We start from the raw sequence: 17,794 nt of genomic DNA, 5'->3' as shown, positions 1-17,794 counted from the left end.
AAAACCACCACTGAACTCCAGTGAGCCAGCAAACTGCTTCAAAGTCAGATGGAAGCTGCAGGCAGAGATCTCGATTCTTGCTCTGAGACTCTTCCCAGCAAGCTGTGGTGTCCGGCCTGAAGTGTTCATTCCCTTTCACAGATGGGGAAACTGAGGCCCAGAAAGGAGAAGTCCCACAGCAGGCAAAAGGCAGCAGGAGGACTGGACCCAAACACTAGGCAGAGGTTCTCGAATCCCACTACCCACAGAATATCTCCCAGTGGGGCTTGGGTGGAGAAGTAAGGACTCTGGAATTCCCCACATGGGCCCCACAAAACTTTCTCCAAATGGCTTTGGCAGTCATTTTTAAAATTCTCTTTAGGGAAAGTGGCAAGATTCTTTCAGGGGCAAAATCACCCCAGTGGTTATTCTGCAGGATAGCTTCTGCCTCATACTTTAGGACTACAATTGAACAGAAACATATCTGAAATAACTCTGATCAGTGGACTAACCTCAGGCTTAAAGAAAATAGTAGGGGAGGATTTCCCTGGCGGCCCAGTGGTTAAGAATCCACCTGCCGCTGCAGGGGACACAGGTTCAATCCCTGGTCCAGGAAAATCCCACATGCTGAGGAGGAACTAGGCCCATGTGCCACAGTTATACTGAGCCTGTGCATTCTAGAGCCTGTGCTCCACAACAAGAAAAGCCACCGCAATGAGAAGCCTGTGCACCACAACGAGAGAAATTCCGCACGTAGCAATGAAGACGGAGCAGAGCCAAAAACAAATAAATAATTCTTAAAAAAAAAAGAAAGAAAGAAAAAGTAGAAGAGAAAAAGAATTCCAAACCTGCATCTGCTCCAATAACCCGGTCAGGGTCTGTAGCCAGGCCACAGTTTGAATGTACAGCTCCGTGTTCATGGTTTTGAGCTCGGATCTTAATTCGGGGATAATCGCACCCGTTCGCCAGCCATGCTTCAGGGTCAAGTCCTGATTGCAAAGATCACAAAAAGTCAACAGTCATCACAACAGAATTGAAACCATTTCATTACCTTTCCCAGACACAACAGGCATTCACTGAATTAATTTTAATTGTAATGGTTGGTCATTAACCAAGCTGAACTCAATGAATTACACTTAATTAAAGCCAATTTTGCCCCAGGCTTTGGCCATTCCCCACCCCCCTCCAAAGAAAGTTTCTGTTCCAGAAATAATTGCTTGAGTCACAGCCCCCACAGAAACACAGAATCTTGAATCGTTAACCACGGTCTCTAAAACAACAATTAGGTCAGGGGCAGAAGGAGGGTAAATTGAAATGCTTCTGAAGGTTTTTATTCAATCCACCCACAGAAGGCTGGGGAACATCCATGGCATGCCAAGCCTCCTGGGTTATGAAAAATTTCAGACTTGGAATGATCATTCAGGACCAACCAACATACATGATCGTATCTTCATCCCAAATATTGTACTCCTGTGATATGACAATAAGCCAGAATATCTGATATAAGTTCAGTTCAGTTCAGTAGCTCAGTCGTGTCCAACTCTTCGCAACCTCATGAATTGCAGCACGCCAGGCCTCCCTGTCCATCACCAACTCCCAAAGTTCACCCAAACTCCTGTCCATCGAGTCGGTGATGCCATCCAGCCATCTCATCCTCTGTCGTCCCCTTCTCCTCCTGCCCCCAATCCCTCCCAGCATCAGAGTCTTTTCCAATGAGTCAACTCTTCGCATGAGGTGGCCAAAGTACTGGAGTTTCAGCTTTAGCATAAGTCCTTCCAAAGAACACCCAGGACTGATCTCCTTTAGAATGGACTGGTTGGATCTCCTTGCAGTCCAAGGGACTCTCAAGAGTCTTCTCCAACACCACAGTTCAAAAGCATCAATTCTTCGGCACTCAGCCTTCTTCACAGTCCAACTCTCACATCCATACATGACTACTGGAAAAACCATAGCCTTGACTAGACAGACCTTTGTTGGCAAAGTAATGTCTCTGCTTTTTAATATGCTGTCTAGGTTGGTCATAACTTTCCTTCCAAGGAGTAAGCGTCTTTTAATTTCATGGCTGCAATCACCATCTGCAGTGATTTTGGAGCCCAAAAAAATAAAGTCAGCCACTGTTTCCATTGTTTCCCCATCTATTTCCCATGAAGTGATGGGACTGGATACCATGATCTTCGTTTTCTGAATGTTGAGCTTTAAGCCAACTTTTTCACTCTCTTCTTTCACTTCCATCAAGAGGCTCTTTAGTTCCTCTTCACTTTCTGCCATAAGGGTGGTGTCATCTGCATATCTGAGGTTATTGATATTTCTCCTGGCAATCTTGATTCCAGCTTGTGCTTCTTCCAGCCCAGAGTTTCTCATGATGTACTCTGCATATAAGTTAAATAAGCAGGGTGACAATATACAGCCTTGATGTACTCCTTTTCCTATTTGGAACCAGTCTGTTATTCCATGTCCAGTTCTAACTGTTGCTTCCTGACCTGCATACAGGTTTCTCAAGAGGCAGGTCAGGTGGTCTGGTATTCCCATCTCTTTCATATAAGTTATATCCTGGCAAATTTAAGATATACAATCACCATACTGAATGGCTGTTCATTTTCTCATTTGACAAACATTTATTAAATACTACTGTTTGCCAGGCCCTGTGCTAGAAACTGAGAATAAAATAGTGAACAAAAATAACAAACCTCTGCTCTCATGGGAAATACGGACCAAAAAAAAATAAGCAAGCCAATACACAATGGCAGGTGGTAAGAAACACAATGGACAAAAATCAAGCAAAATAAGGAGTTACCATTTTATAGAGAGTAAGAAGGCCAGGCTAACAAAGGGACATTCAAGCAGTAAAAGTAGGTAAATGTATGGGAAGAGAAAAATTCTGGCTGGAAAAAGGTCAAGTGCAAAGATCCCGGGGCAGGAACATGCTGGGAGCAGGGTGTGCTAAGAAACAGCAAGGCAAGGAACCTAGGGCAGAGAAGGAGAGAGGGCAGAGGCAGGAGGTGCCTTCAGAGGGGAGGAGAGGTTGAGGAGACAGAGCTTGAGCACAGCAACTGCAGGAAGCCAGGCGTTTACTCTAAGGGAGAAAGGGATACTTCTAAGGAGAGCGCTTTTAAGGACAGAAGTGGTATATAGTTTACTATTTTGAAAATTCACTCTGGTTACTCCCCTAAAGCTAGAATCCCTGCTCTACAAGTCCTAAGGATGCCTATCTTCTTCCATGGTTGAATTTCTTTAAATCTTTCAATAATTCTCTTTCTCCTAAAATATATGAAACCCTACATACAGCACAGTTTTCTAAATATTCCCAGTGGTGGCAAACTTTTCAAGATGGATCTTATTTCTGACAATAGGTAAAAAGTCAACTGGAACACTCCTAAGACTAAAGTACATGACAATGAATTAATGATAATGAAATTAATTTTCTCCAGTGCCTCAAGCTGGCTCTCAAATATATCCCAAAGGGGGCATCTAAATTTATTTTGAGAAACTGCAGCAACATTGGAAGCATCTACATTCTCAAGGGATTCCTTTGACGGGTAATATTCATTGCCCACATAATCTCTGACACATTAATCAATTCTGGTCTGATCACTCCAGGATGGATCCAAATATATGCTGTCTACAAGACAATTTATTTTAGATCTAAGAACACACAGAGTTGAAAGTGAAAAGACTAAAAAAGACATTCCACACAAATTGTAACCAAAACAAAAGTGGCTATCCTAGTATCAGGCAAAACAGACTTTGGGTCAAAAATAGTTACAAGACACAAAGAATGACATTACATCATGTTAAAAGGATCAATTCACCAAAAATATATAACAATTAAAAGCACATATGAACCAAACATCAGAGGTCCAAAATATATGACGCGAACATTAACAGAACTGAAGGGAACAAGAGACAGCTTTACAATAATAATAGGAAACATCAGTAGCCCACTTTCTATAATGGATAAAAATAGGAGACAGAAGAACAAGAAATACAGGACCTGAACACCACCACAGATCAATTAGAACACTCCACCCAACAAAAGTAGAATACAATATTTTTCTCAAATGCACATGGAGCATTCTCCAGCAGCAGCTGTATTTTAGGCCACAAAACAAGTCTTGATTAATTTTAGAAGACTGAAATCATATGAAGTATCTTTTCTTATCACTAAGAATGAAACTAGACATCAATAGCAAAAGGAGAAACTGAAAAATTCAGAAATATGTGGAAATTAAAAGACACACTCTTCAACAACCAATGGGTCAAAAGAGAAATCACACGGAAAATTAGAAAACTTGGGACAAGTTAAAATGCAAACACAACATACCCAAGTTTATGGGATACAAAAAAAGCAAAACTAAAATGAAAATTAACACCTCTAGCTATTTAGATTGAAAAACAAAGATCTCAAAACAACAACTTAACTTTAAACCTAAAAGAACTAGAAAAAGAACAAACTAAACTGAAAGCTAGCCGCACAAAAAGAAATGGTAAAGATCGGAGCAGAAATAAATAAAATAGAGAATATAAAAAAAAACAGAAAAATCAATAAAACTAAGAATTGGTTTTTCAAAAAAAAATTCAACAAAATTGAAAAACCATCAAGTTTGATAAGAAAACAAGAAGACTCAAATTACTAAAATCAGAAATGTAAGTGCTGACATTACCACCAATTCTACAGATTAAAAAAAAAGATTATAAAAGAGGACTGTAAACTACTGTATGCCAACAACTTGAATAATCTAGATGAAATGGACAAATCCCTAGAAACACACAACCTACCAAGACTGAATCATGAAGAATTGGTAGATCTGAACAGACCTCTTACTAGGAAGAAGACTGAATCAGGAATCAAAAACCTTCCAACAGTGAAAAGTCCAGAACTGGATGGCTTCACTATTAAACATAAAAGAATGAACACCAATCCTTCTCAAACTCTTCCAAAAACTGAGGAAGACGAAACAACTCATTCCATGAGGCCAGCAACACTGTGACATCAAGTTTTAGCGTGGAAAGCTGAGAACAACACTGATGGCTGGGCCCCAACCCCAGAGCTTCTTTGTAACTCAGTAAGTCCGGGGTGAGGCCAAGAATGTGCAGTTTGAGCAAGTTCCCGGGTGATGCCAATGTCACGGGGACAACACTGGACAAACAACTGCAGTGTGAAGCTTCGCACGGCACTAGGACCTGTCTCTGTGCGGGGGACCTCACGGGGCCAAGCACCCACATGCCTCCAGGGTCACAGTTATCTCCTCAAGGCCCACAGACCACACAGCAAGAGCTATGTCTTGGGACGCCATGGCACTTGGTCGGACATCCTGGGAGTGCCAGCATCCTGACAGGAGCACTTTAGGTTTCTACTTTACTAAGCACTTTTGTATACAGTCACGTATTTCACTCTTCGTATAAATGAATTTTATTTATATATAAATATATATATATATATATTCATTCCACAAGGAACCAAGGGTGGTAATAAGTGTGACTCACTCACTCCTGTGCCAATTATAAATTAAGTCATAATTCAAGTCCTGAGACACTCCAGTCATTCCAAAGGGCATGAAAGCCTCATTTTCACCTACTAGCCATTTCCTAGAAATAGCTATTGTACTTTTTACATTTTGTACTCTTTCAAAATGCTATCAGACAAAAGAAACCCAGACTGATGTTTACAAGCTTTTACAGACCATTTGTATGTTTCTGATGCTTAATAAAGAAAGGAAAAGGAAAAAACACTGTCATTTATTTCCGACCTTTTTAAATGGAAAGACTTTTTTCTGAGTAAAGATTTTTTTCTGATAACCTGAGTAAATTGTTAATTTCCATCATTTCCCCAAAATTCCTCTACTTCATGACTCTGATTCATTTGGTTTGGTAAAATATGAGAAATTAAAGAAAAAGCAGCAAGAAATGTGGCCCAGTCCTCACTTTTATGAAAGCATGAAAATAGTCTTAAATAATAAATAAACTCCTCAATAAGTGGGCCTAACACTGTACCCAACAAAGAAATAGGAAATAAGATTTCTCACCGCCAGGTCACTATATATGTGGTCACCAAAATACAACACTTTGGAGCCCCTCCATCCAGTAAGCTTCAAAAATTCATATAAATTGCCCTGCAATAACAGAAAAATACGGGTGTTATATTGCATTATATGACAGATAAAAGGCCTGTACACCCCATGGCCCAAGATATCTACTTTTTTTTTAAACTTAAAATATTTTTGCTTTTACAGTTTAAGTATCGAAATATTAAGATAAAAAACATTTATGTGAAATCTTTGAGCCCTTTCTTCTAAGTCAAATGCACTTTTCAGGAGGGATTCATATTGTATACCTTCTTAAGGATCTTTTTTTTACATTTAATATTCTGTAATTTATTGACCATGTCAATAAGTATTCGCCTGCCATGTAATTTCAGCAGCTGAGACCCACCCATGATTCGTTTCATCAATTATCTGATACTAGACATTTACCTTCCTACCTATTTTGTAAGTAACATCATGATAAACATTCTTTAGCAAAGCTTTAGCTACCTCTTAATAGTTTTCTTCAGCTAGCTACATCTTAATCATTTTCTTCCCCTAGCTTCCTAGATGGGGAATGGCTGTATCCAAGCTAATCTTTCAGGCCTAGAAAATATACTTAGTGCCAAATCCATCAGTCTGTTACATATACAACAGGTATAAGCCAGTTGGACAGTATATAATACAAGGAATGTACTACACAGTTCAAAAAAAACTATATCATGCTCTTCTGTAATTTTATGTTATAAATATTATACAAATATAAAATGTTTAAAGGATAAAATTTTAAAAACTAATTTCAGTAACACAAAAATGGACAGCGATTCAATCATTTACTCGACATGGGAGAGCTTTATGTGAAACCAAAATATATCAAAACTGTACCTGAAACACAGTTCATCAGGAAATAATTACTAATTGGGGCAAAACGCCATGTGATTAAACACTTCTTAAAGAGAAACTTCTATTTTACTACTGGCATTCTAAATTTTATATCCTACAGAAAAAATGCTTAAAAATATATTTTTTTAAAAGCTGCTCAATTCTGAGTTAATTCACACAGAGCACATTGAAAATACATTGACTTAAGCTTAAATTTTGCCACCAAGTTACAAACAGTCAATTCAAGCAGAGCCCCCAGGACTGTGCCGACTACGTGAGCCTCAGTGAATGCCAGCTGTGACATCCTTATAACTGATCACAAAGCACAGCGACTAAGAGGACAGACGGGTCACGAGATACCTGCTTGTAAATCTGGCCTTTCTGCAGTTTGTAGATCTTATCCCAGAGTAAGACACCTTTCTCATTCACCTTTCGGAAAGGTCTAACAACAGAAACAGGAAACGTTACCATGTGTGGTGGCAGTGCAGGCTGTGTGCTGGATGAAAGACTCCACGGTTACTCCCCGGAGAGAGAAACGAGCCCCACAACCCAAACCAAACCCCACCACCACGTTCCCCAGCCTGGTGCAAAACATCCCATGCTGCAGACCACGGGACCCAGAAAGGGCTAGTGAAAAACTAACGCCAGAGTCAGATGAATCTGGAAAACACTGTGCCCTAGACATGTCCCTCTTTAAAAGTTACTGGTGGTTCTGAAAAGCCCTCCTACAAAGAAACTTTCTTTAACCCAGATTTTCCAACCTTATTCAACCATGCAGACAACATTTTACCAAAAATAAAGCTTATAGAAATACTGCTTATTACATTCATCCAGCTTTGCATTTGAAATGCAGCCAGTCTAGATACAAGACACATCAGAGAATCGGGCATATTATTTTATGATGGAAAATAGGAAAAACAGAACAAAGGCCTCATTCCTCAACCTGGGTGTGCTACTCCAAAAAAAACACAAGGTTTATTTGTCCTTTTTCTTTATTTAGGTAATACTTATTTGAACTGCTTTTCTGGTGAGAAAAATATAAACTCACTACAAAAAACATCTGGAAAATGTAGACAAATACAATAAAGAAAAAGAAAATCATCCATAATTCCAGTACCCAGGTAGAAACACATGAGTTCAGTCCATATCTTTTGGTCTTTATGTATCTTTCTCTTTTTTATGAATATAAAATGAGGATCATTTCTGGATACTGCTATGTATCTTCTCTTCTCCAAGGCTGTGAGCAATTTCCCATGTGATTCATATATCATTTTTTACAGTCAGGAGATATGTTCACTGCCTTTAAAAAAAAAAAACCTCATTTTTAATGACTTCATACTATCCTCTCATATGGATGTTCCTTCACCTTCATCATCATAAATAACAGAAGGATGAATACAGGGAGAGGATTTTTAATCCAGACATCTAGAGTGAGAGTGAGTGAGCCGTGCTGGGTTCCTCCAGGGAAAATCTAATAATCTAAGACATCATCCTGCCACTGTGCATAAACATGACACAGGAGGGAGGTCCATGGTGAAAGGGGAGATGAGGTCCTTCCCCTGACCACCTCCCTGAGATCCAAAAAGAAAAGGCCAGAGAGCATTTTATCAGTGACCAAGCAGCCAGGCAGTGATTACAGCTACAGGCACATCTACATCTAACTCTAAAACATACAGATTGAACATTCTCTTAAATTCTCAGTCTCTGCACATGGTTCCTGGTTTTGCCTTTTCTTCCAGGAGTCACTGTGACACTCAGGAAACTGGAATTTAGCATCACAAGAGGAATTTAATCCACTCAACACTGACTACAGGACACCGAATTATCAAGCTTTAAATCACCTAGCATAGGAACTTCCCTGGCAGTCCAGTGGTTGAGATTTTTGCCTTCCGATGAAGAGGGTACAGGTTCGAGCCCTGCTCAGGAAACTAAGTTCCCACGTGCCTTGCAGCCAAAAACCAAAACATAAAACAGAAGCAATACAAATTCAAAAAAGATCTTCAAAATGGTCCACATCAAAAAGATCTTGAAAACAGAAAAAAGAAAAAGACACATCCCATCATGGATATAGTGTTACTGTTAAAAAATAAATCACCTAGCAGAGCAGGGAAGACTGCATGGTTACCTATTGCAGGACAGAGAAATGTAGGTAAAAGTGTTTCAAATGTGGGCCATTACTACAAAAATATGAATCATTCTTATAATCCCAGTGCAGTACCTCGCAATGCCACTGACATTTGGGGACGATGACTTCCCTGGTGGCTCAGATGGTGGAGAATCTGCCTGCAATGTGGGAGACCTATGTTTGTTTCTGACTTGGAAGATCCCTAGGCGAAGGGGATGGCTACGCACTCCAGTATTCTTGCCTGGAAAACTCCATGGACAGAGGATCGTGGCAGACTGAGCTACAGTCCATGCGTCACAAAGAGCTGGACACAACTGAGCGACTAATACACTCTTGGTGAACAGCTCAGTCCAGGATGTTAAAAAGACATTTTAGAACACTTGACCCTACCCTCACCCCACCCACCACTAAATGCTAAGAGTGCAACCCAAACTCCCATGCCTCTATTTCCCAAAGCTACCATGGCAGAAAGTCTTTATCTAAGTCTGGGTAGAGATTTACTCCATTTGATGCAAAACCTGTGTTGCAGAGAAGTTTTGCAAAATCTAAGGACACTTAGTGCACCATTTAGAGTTCTATTTAAGGAGCTACTCACCAGGTGGTTTGTTGTTGCTATTTTGTTACACTTCACAATGCATCCACAGAGAGAGATCTAATTTACTATGTGATGTTATGTTTGGATTCTAACTGCTGTCCATCATTTTCTTAAAGACTGACTCATAGGACTGACTAGCCTGAGTTAAATCGAGAACTGTTTCAATAATAAGCTATCTGCTATGTACATACTCATCCTACCTTTATTCCAATTACTTGTTAGGAGGTTTGTTAAGTATCAAAAGCTATAATGTCAGATGCTTGTGACTTTCCAATTGTATTTCACCAAGACACATTATCACAATATCACCAAGACACAGTTCAGTATTCAGAGCATCAGATGAATAAAATCTGGTCTCTAAAAAGACAGACACTTACCGCCGCTTATCGTTAAAGAAGTTGGGCTTCTCAGCCTGAACAATGACCACATCAAACAGGTCCCTCCAGTCTTTTCCAACAATATACCTCATCCCTTTGTCCCTAGAACAACATGGCAGCCAGGTTAGCCTAACATTGAAGGGATTAACTATTCTTGCGATTTTTTCTTTCAAATTTTCCACTATTTAAATACACAGAACATCGGAAGTGAGCCAGAAACTAGGCAGGAAACACAGAACTTACACAAAGCTACTGGGGCTGTTGGTGATAAGAAACATCTTCTTGCCATGATCAGCCAGCTTGGCCAACACCGCACGGGTCTGCTCAGCGTAGCAGATGTACTTTTCTAAAGAGCAAGAGGAAAATGCACACAGGGTTTCAGGGTGAAGTCAGCCAATCTGCAAGCACTTCCTAAGGGGGGCAGATGGATCCAGCACCGTCTGGGGCCTTCAAGAAGCCTGGTTCAAGTCGGTATACTGGTGCCCAGTGAATCAGTAACCAAGACCTTGCCTCTTCAGTCTAAGTGGGAAAAACTTAAGTGGCTGTCACTGCCTGCTCCTCTAGAGTCAGGATTATGTCAACTTCTGAGACAAAGGGGAGGGAGACATGTGAGGTGCAAGGAGGCAAGGTCCCTGCACTGCACGCAGAAGAGGTACTTCGGGGGCTTCCCTGGTGGTCCAGTGGTTAGGAATCTGCCGGCCAACGCAGGAGACACAGGTTCGATCCCTGGTCTGGGAGCTAAAATCCCCCATGCCACAGAGCAACTCAGCCCATGTGCTACAACTACTGAGCCTGCGCTCTAGAGCCCGTGAGCCACACTGAATCTTGGGTGCTTTACAGCCCTTGCTCCACAACAAGAAGACGCTGCAATGAGAAGCCGTCGAACCCCAACCAGAGTAGCCTCCACTCGCCACAGCTAGAGAAAGACTGAACACAGCAATGAAGACCCAGCATAGCCAAAAATAAATTTTTTTCTTTTTTAAAGAAGAGCTACAGACCCTGCTCAGCACCTGGAGTGATATGCCTACAAAATTATACAACAAAAGGAAATGCTGATCTTTTGTTATGTACATAACATCTGGTACATACCAATATCTGCTTCAATTGCTCTGTACATGATTCCTTTGGTGTGCACGTCCCGAATTGAATCCTGTCAAAAGATAGGTTTTTAATCGGTCTGAGTATAACTAGGATAGTCTGAGTGAGAGGACAAGCGAAAGGTCATGTAGGATAATGTCTGTCTGCAGAGCCTGGCAACCAAGGCACTAAATGAAATCTACATTCTGGTCCATTTATCATGGGCAGGAAGAAACTTAAGTTTCCATGGTGATAGCAGCAGGTTCCAGTGCAATTTTCGAAAGAGTCACTTGGAGGAGGCAATTTATGTGAACAATTCTGAATGAAGTCCCACAGGATGAACAGTCATTTATATGCCGAATGAGGACCAGGTAATTTCAGGTCACCCGACAAAGGGAAGGACTGCTGCTTTCCTCTTTGCACCCTTCTCTGGACCCCAACAACAGATTCTGTGCCCTAAAAAAAGAGGCAGAGACCAGTCGGATAGGATCCTCCTCTCTTCAGTGCTACCAAAAGGCAAGGAGCTGTCAAGGAGCTCAGAACGCAGGCAGAGCTTTGATCCAGCAGGCAGACACAAGGAAGAGCCTGGCAGAGCGGCAGCCTGATGCCTGGCACGTGTCAAAGCACAGCCCTGCTCTCAGGGGGGCTCTGAGCAGGTCTACTACATAGGTGGGCATTCCTGGAAGCACATCGAAACTTTCTGGAGCCTGTAGCAGAGGACTGGGCTGCAGGAAAAACTGGGCCATAAGAAATCCCATGGAGAGAGGAGCCTGGTGGGCTACAACTCATGAGGTTGCAAAAGAGTCAGACATGACTTAGTGACTAAACAACAACCACAAAACCTTGGAAAACTGATAGGTGCTTACTGTCAGGAACAAGCATCTCCTGATTGTAAACTCAACCTCAATTACCTTCCGGTAGAGGCCTGTTTCAACGGCACATCGGCAGAAGGCAGTGGTTAAGAGCAAGCCGAAGTGCAGCTTCCTGGCCTGAAATCCAGGCTCTGCTACTTACTAACTGGATGTCCTTGGGCGACTTACTCAGCCTTTCTGTGCCTCAATTTCTCTATCTGTAAAATGAAGGCGATGATATCTCATGGCATTCTTGTAAGGATTTGATTAATTAATAGGCATATAGCATTCAGAAAAATACTGCCTGGAACACAGTACCTGAACACAGAACATAGTGCCTGAATACACAAATGTAGAGGTAGTTAACACTTCATAGTAAAAACTGAACTTTGTAGTAAACAACTTTCCTCATGAATGCTAAGCGTTACATAACTCCAGTAATTCTTAAAACTTCTTAAAGATAAAGTATCTGTGTGAGCCTAAACAGAGAATGGAAATTAAATATTTAAATTTAGCTAAAACAATACCAAACTGGTATTGAGAAACTGTAATTCACCCTGTATTTTCTAAAACCCATGATTTGAGGCAGTCAATATTTAAACCTACCCATGAACACATAATAAAAACACTGTAGTATGTATATACAGATCTTCTAAAAGTCTGCATGCTCAGTCACTCAGTCACGTCCGACTCTTTGGGACCCCATGGACTGTAGCCCACAAGTCTGTCCATGGCATTTTCCAGGCAAGAATACCGGAGCAGGTTTCCATGGGCACGTCTGTCCATGGCATTTTCCAGGCAAGAATACCGGAGCAGGTTGCCATTTCATTCTCCAGGGGATTGTCCTGACCCAGGGATTTAACCCTCAAATCTTGAGCCTCCTGTGTTGGCAGGTGGATTTTTTATCAGTCCACCACCTGGGAAGCCCCTTTTAAAAATACAGATATTTAAATTTTATATATACAAAGATACTTAGAAATATGCATTAAAAATATATATTAAATAAGCAATATATAAACACATTTTTAAGTACTAAAAAAAGCTCAGACAGCTTAAAGAATGCATCTATAAACACAGGTAAATGTGAACATAAATTAAAATACATAAATACAAAATTATTTAAATGATGTGGGTATGTATATGCACACAGAAATCTAGGTAACAAGGACCCTCTTTTTTAACAAACAATTTGACTCATTTCTAATTCTCCTAACCCCTTTCTTAGGATTTCCAAGGTTAAATGGCAAATAAAAGAGATTCGAGACAAAGGACGATCTCAAACACCCAGCTGACAATGGAAGCCAGAGATTCTATTACTTCTGAGGAGCTGGAAGAGGTGCAGCATGGTGACCCCCCCATGTCCACACAACCTTGACGTCTTTGTACAGGTGCACAGGTTCATAATCGATGTTGTTCTTCAGAAAGTACTCGTTCACACAGGACAGCAGGGTCATCTCGGGCAGGGAGAAGATGTCCATGAACTGCTTCATGGTGTTTCCGGAACTCTGCAGACAGGGAGGGAGGCTTTAGCAAGGGAGCCAACACCACAGCAGACTTTACATCCACCCGGGGGATCCTGGTCATCAACATCTGGCTCCCTCCCCACAAGGAAAGAAAAACTCTAATAAAAAAGTAAAAAAGTTCACCCTGTTTCTTGTCCTTCATGGCAGAGCTGATGTCTCACTCTAAGTGCAAATGGGCTTTCCAAGGAAATGCCCTGACTTCCCCTCAAAAGTCTAGCCAGCCTTCCCTTTCTGTTCTCCTTTGGGTTCCATCCAATTTTCAGCTCACACTCTTTCATCATACACAGAGGAAAGGCAGTAAATTGATTTTTGCCCATGTGAATGACACAAAAAGCCACTAACTCTCCTGAATTTGAGCACCACCACTCCCACCCCGTCAAAAGCCCACATGGGAGCTTGGAAAAGAGCCTTTCCCTGAACACTTGCGATTTATAAGACTAAGTTTACCAGGTGGCTAGGCATCTTCCTTTGGTAACACATTTTGGTAACACAAATAAGAGACTGCATCTAACAGGACAAGAAGCAAAAATTCTAAGGCAAAGAGGACCACAAAAGTTAGAAAGGCAGAGGCCTCCCTTAGGCACAGAGCAGTGTGCTGCCTGCTCTTAATCTCAGGGGAGGCAGCAGCTGCTACAGTGATGACCCCAGTGACTCCTCCAGAGAGTGGGGACACGCCTGGGGAGGTGGTGGCAAATGGGGGAGGACTACAAGGAAGGTGCAAAGAGCCTTCAGCAGGTAGGGAGGAAGGGTCGAGAAAGGAGAACCATGAAAGAACCCAGAGCGACTCGAACATACTCACCTATCTCAAATTGAGGGTCTCTCAAAACACAACCTCAATTGCCTTCTTGAGTCCTTGTGAGCAAAGAGTCTAGTAGTTTAAGATCCTAAAGCTACCAGGCCACATTTCATAAAGGAAAAAGATAAGTTACTTTAAATAAATAATTTCTCATTACCTTCCCATAAAAGTCGCTCATCTGTTCCAAAGGCACGTGGGAACCCTCGTACATTTCAATGACCTCCTCATCGGGGACCACACTGAGGCCTCTGGGAAAATCACAGGCAGGGCAGTTAGCATCAATTAGAGACAGACAGCAGCGATATTCAGACCTCCAGTGACTGCTGAAATTTTTCAACTGAGGTGCAAGACGCTGTTGTCACAAGGAAGCAGGAGGTGGTGCCACTGGTAACTGCTACAAATAACAGGCATGGTGCTGCTACTATTACTACTACTATTGTTCTGCTGGAAATGAGAGCAGGAAAGACAGTAGCTGACACCACATGGTACCCACAGAATGCCAGAAGTGAATTCCACACAGTCACTTCATTCTCAGCAGTCTTAGGAGTGAGGCACTATTATTCTTCCCAATTTCCAGCAGAAGCCACCAAAGCACAGAAAGGTCACAGATCCTGCTCCAGGTCACCAAAGTAGAAAGTGCTGGGTCAGGACTGGCTCCTGGGCTCTGCAACCACCACATCACACTGTCTCCTTTAACAAGGCACACGGTCTCCTAATGACTTGCTTCGGGTGGGTTTTTTTTTAATGTTTTAACTACGTTAGGGAGAGAGGCTGGTCTGTCCCCATCACTCTCCTGCCCTCTGACGCTCTACCCTAAGAAGATCAGTGCTGACGCAGAGTCAGGCAGCAGGCTCAGGCGGACTAACCCCCACGGTCAGGATGCTGGACACGGAATGATCTACAGCACGGGATGCTCTAGCACGGAATGATCCCAAATGCTGTATCACAGTGAGGGCCAGGTTCCCCATCTGTAAAAAGCAGAGGTAACATGCACCACCGGCCTGCTTCTGCGGGCTGCACCAGAATCTGTAAATGAATCCAGCTCATCCGAACAGAGGGAACAAACACTATGGCGTGAGTGGCCCAGATTCTACCCCTGCCTCTGGCGCCTGTGCTGCGAGCAGGTGCTTTCACCTGCAACTTAATGGTCTCAGACGTCCTCCCCTGGAATCGCCTCTAGAGCACTGTGAAGGGAAACGTCTGCTCCCCGCCCCCTTCTCTAAGGAGAAGGCACCAGAGAAACAGACACCAGTGGTGAGGAAACCACAGAATGAATGACGGCAATACCAGGCCGTGCTACAGTCGGTGTAAAAATAACTCAGCTCGAATTTCAGTTACTCATACAGCTTATCACACAAAATCACTGGTCAATATTAAAGTACATATAAAACATAATTTATATTTGACATGTAACTTTAATGAAAACATCATCTCGGCCTCTTTCCTCCATTCTCCACTCTTGTTTTACTTTTTAAAATATCCAAGGAGATTCACTGATGTTTTGCGTCCGATCTTGATTAACTTGAAACAACTCCTGGCCTTTGAAAACAAAAAAGCACTGTGCTTCCCTTCCATCTTTGCTCCAGAAATCAGATAAGACACCGGGACCACACCAGCTTCTTCTAGACAGTGACCCTGGAAACCACTCTGGCTAAAGCAGCAGCAGTAAGCAGTACACACTCTAAAGGATCTAACACCTAGAAAGAGACTCAACACAGTGAAAAGGAACTCTGCCGGGTGAATTACCTTTCCTTCCCCACACGAGGACACTTCCAGTCCTTCAGCAGCCACTGCCACCTCCAGGACACATGTCCAGGCATGTGGCCACACAAACCACAGCTTTAAGGTCCACATAACCAAGTATCAGCTCAAAAGATGCACTGAACTCAGTGGGCCACACTCAGCTGAATTCTGCTGCAGGCAGTACCCACAACACACAGAGCTGCTGGAGCCGGGCTCAGATGGACAGTCAACTGCACCTGCATGTGGCCTAAACCAGAGCTGAAGTCACAATGAAAACTACTTTACACACCCCGTGTGTTTCTGAGAAATACAGGGTAGGAGCACAGATCTGAACGAGTCTGCCCTGGGTTCAAATCCCAGCTCCCTCAACTGCTAAGGGATTACCTGGACGAGGAACAAGTAATTTAACCTCTTTGGGTCTTAGTGTCATTTTTTAAATGAGCAGCAAAACCAGTACCCAATTCCTGGTGCTGCTGAGAAGATTAAATGAGTTGCTATAAAGAGAACGGCACCCAGTGCATGAGAAGCGCCATCCAGGTTCCGCACTATGGCTACGGTGGGAACAACCCTAGCTTTTCACCAGATTCCTAAAGAGACTTAAAACGTGGGTGCTAAACAGGCCTGTGGTGGGAAGTCAGTCTCCCCCTCGGCCCAGCAGTGCTCACGTGCACAGCCCACATGCAACCTGAAAGCCACCCAGTGGAGGGGGACGCAAGGGCACGGGGCTCAGAGGGGAGCGAGGCTGAGGTGTGAGCGCTCTTCCCCTCCTTCTGCTCACTCATTATCCCTTCAGAGGGCTGAGAGGAGGAAAGGGACATTTTCCCAGGTGCCGCTGGGAAAGAACTCGCCTGCCAATGCAGGAGCTGTAAAAGACACAGGCTCGATTCCTGAGTCAGGAAGATCCCCTGGAGGAGGAAATGGCAACCTACTCCAGTACCCTTGCCTGGAGAATCCCATGGACAGAGGAGTCTGGTAGGCTACAGTGCACAGGGTCGCAAAGGGTCAGACATCACTGAAGCAACTTAGCGCACATGATGTTCCAAGCCTGCTCTAGTCCAAACAACCAGCCGCCCTGAGGTGGGTGTTGGAATCATGCCCATTTTAGAGAGCAGCAGGGGTAGGGTTCACACTCAGGAAGTGTGACTCCAGAGCCACACGAGCACCCCTGCTGCCTCAGCCGCCACACCCCCTTCTCAGCACTGAGGCCCCAGCGATCTTCCCAGGACCTCAACCTGAGCACTCCTTCCCCTTTAAATGCCTCAGTGGCCCCTCCTACCTAGTCCAATCCATACCTCTAACATAATAGACAATTTATCTGGAGAAGAAGGAACAAGGTAATTAGGAGCCACAGGATGGTGTGGCCCAGAAGAGAGGAAAGAAAGACCATGTCAAGCTGAGAGGGTGAGGAGAAGCCTTGCCACCTGTCAGCCATGCAGAAGGATGAGTGAGATTTCAAGAAGCAGAAAGGAAGGAAAACCGCATCCTGGAAGAATGCCAGCCTGCACAGATGCAGAGCAGTGAAAAGGAGAACTCAGAGGAAAGGTATTTATCTGCTATTTGCACAAATCTGGCATCCACTCCCTCTGAGACTGGCTGAAACTGTTAGAAAGAATAACTCCCTTTCTCTGCTTGACCTGGAGCTGAGGGTGGAAGCCTGGTACTGCCAGGGTTCACCACGTGGAGGTGCCTGCTGTGAGCAAACCCAGACAGGAGGAGTGTCAAGAGACAGAAAGAGCACTGACAACAACCATTTGGGCCTCTGGAGCCGGCTACACCTGCAACCAGATCTGTCCCTGGACTACACCATTAGTGAGTCCAGACTGGGT

The 17,794-nt window shown here is 43.1% G+C and overlaps 1 protein-coding gene across 1 annotated transcript in view; it reads right to left on the bottom strand.

The window, feature by feature from the left end:
- The window catches only part of NT5DC3 (5'-nucleotidase domain containing 3), a 69,635-nt gene that overhangs the window by 13,904 nt on the left and 37,937 nt on the right, over positions 1 to 17,794 (bottom strand). The window contains exons 5-12 of the mRNA XM_010853463.1: positions 14,383 to 14,473; positions 13,277 to 13,411; positions 11,068 to 11,128; positions 10,222 to 10,324; positions 9,979 to 10,080; positions 7,242 to 7,323; positions 6,003 to 6,089; positions 828 to 968 (exon numbers count right to left, since the gene is read on the bottom strand). Of these exons, the coding sequence (XP_010851765.1) occupies positions 828 to 968; positions 6,003 to 6,089; positions 7,242 to 7,323; positions 9,979 to 10,080; positions 10,222 to 10,324; positions 11,068 to 11,128; positions 13,277 to 13,411; positions 14,383 to 14,473 (802 nt within the window). The remainder of the gene's footprint in view (positions 1 to 827; positions 969 to 6,002; positions 6,090 to 7,241; positions 7,324 to 9,978; positions 10,081 to 10,221; positions 10,325 to 11,067; positions 11,129 to 13,276; positions 13,412 to 14,382; positions 14,474 to 17,794) is intronic.

The sequence above is a fragment of the Bison bison genome, unplaced genomic scaffold (assembly GCF_000754665.1).
Source record: "Bison bison bison isolate TAMUID 2011002044 unplaced genomic scaffold, Bison_UMD1.0 scf7180017864327, whole genome shotgun sequence".
Classification (NCBI taxonomy): Eukaryota; Metazoa; Chordata; class Mammalia; order Artiodactyla; family Bovidae; genus Bison; species Bison bison.
This window is presented reverse-complemented; position numbering and strand designations above follow the sequence as displayed.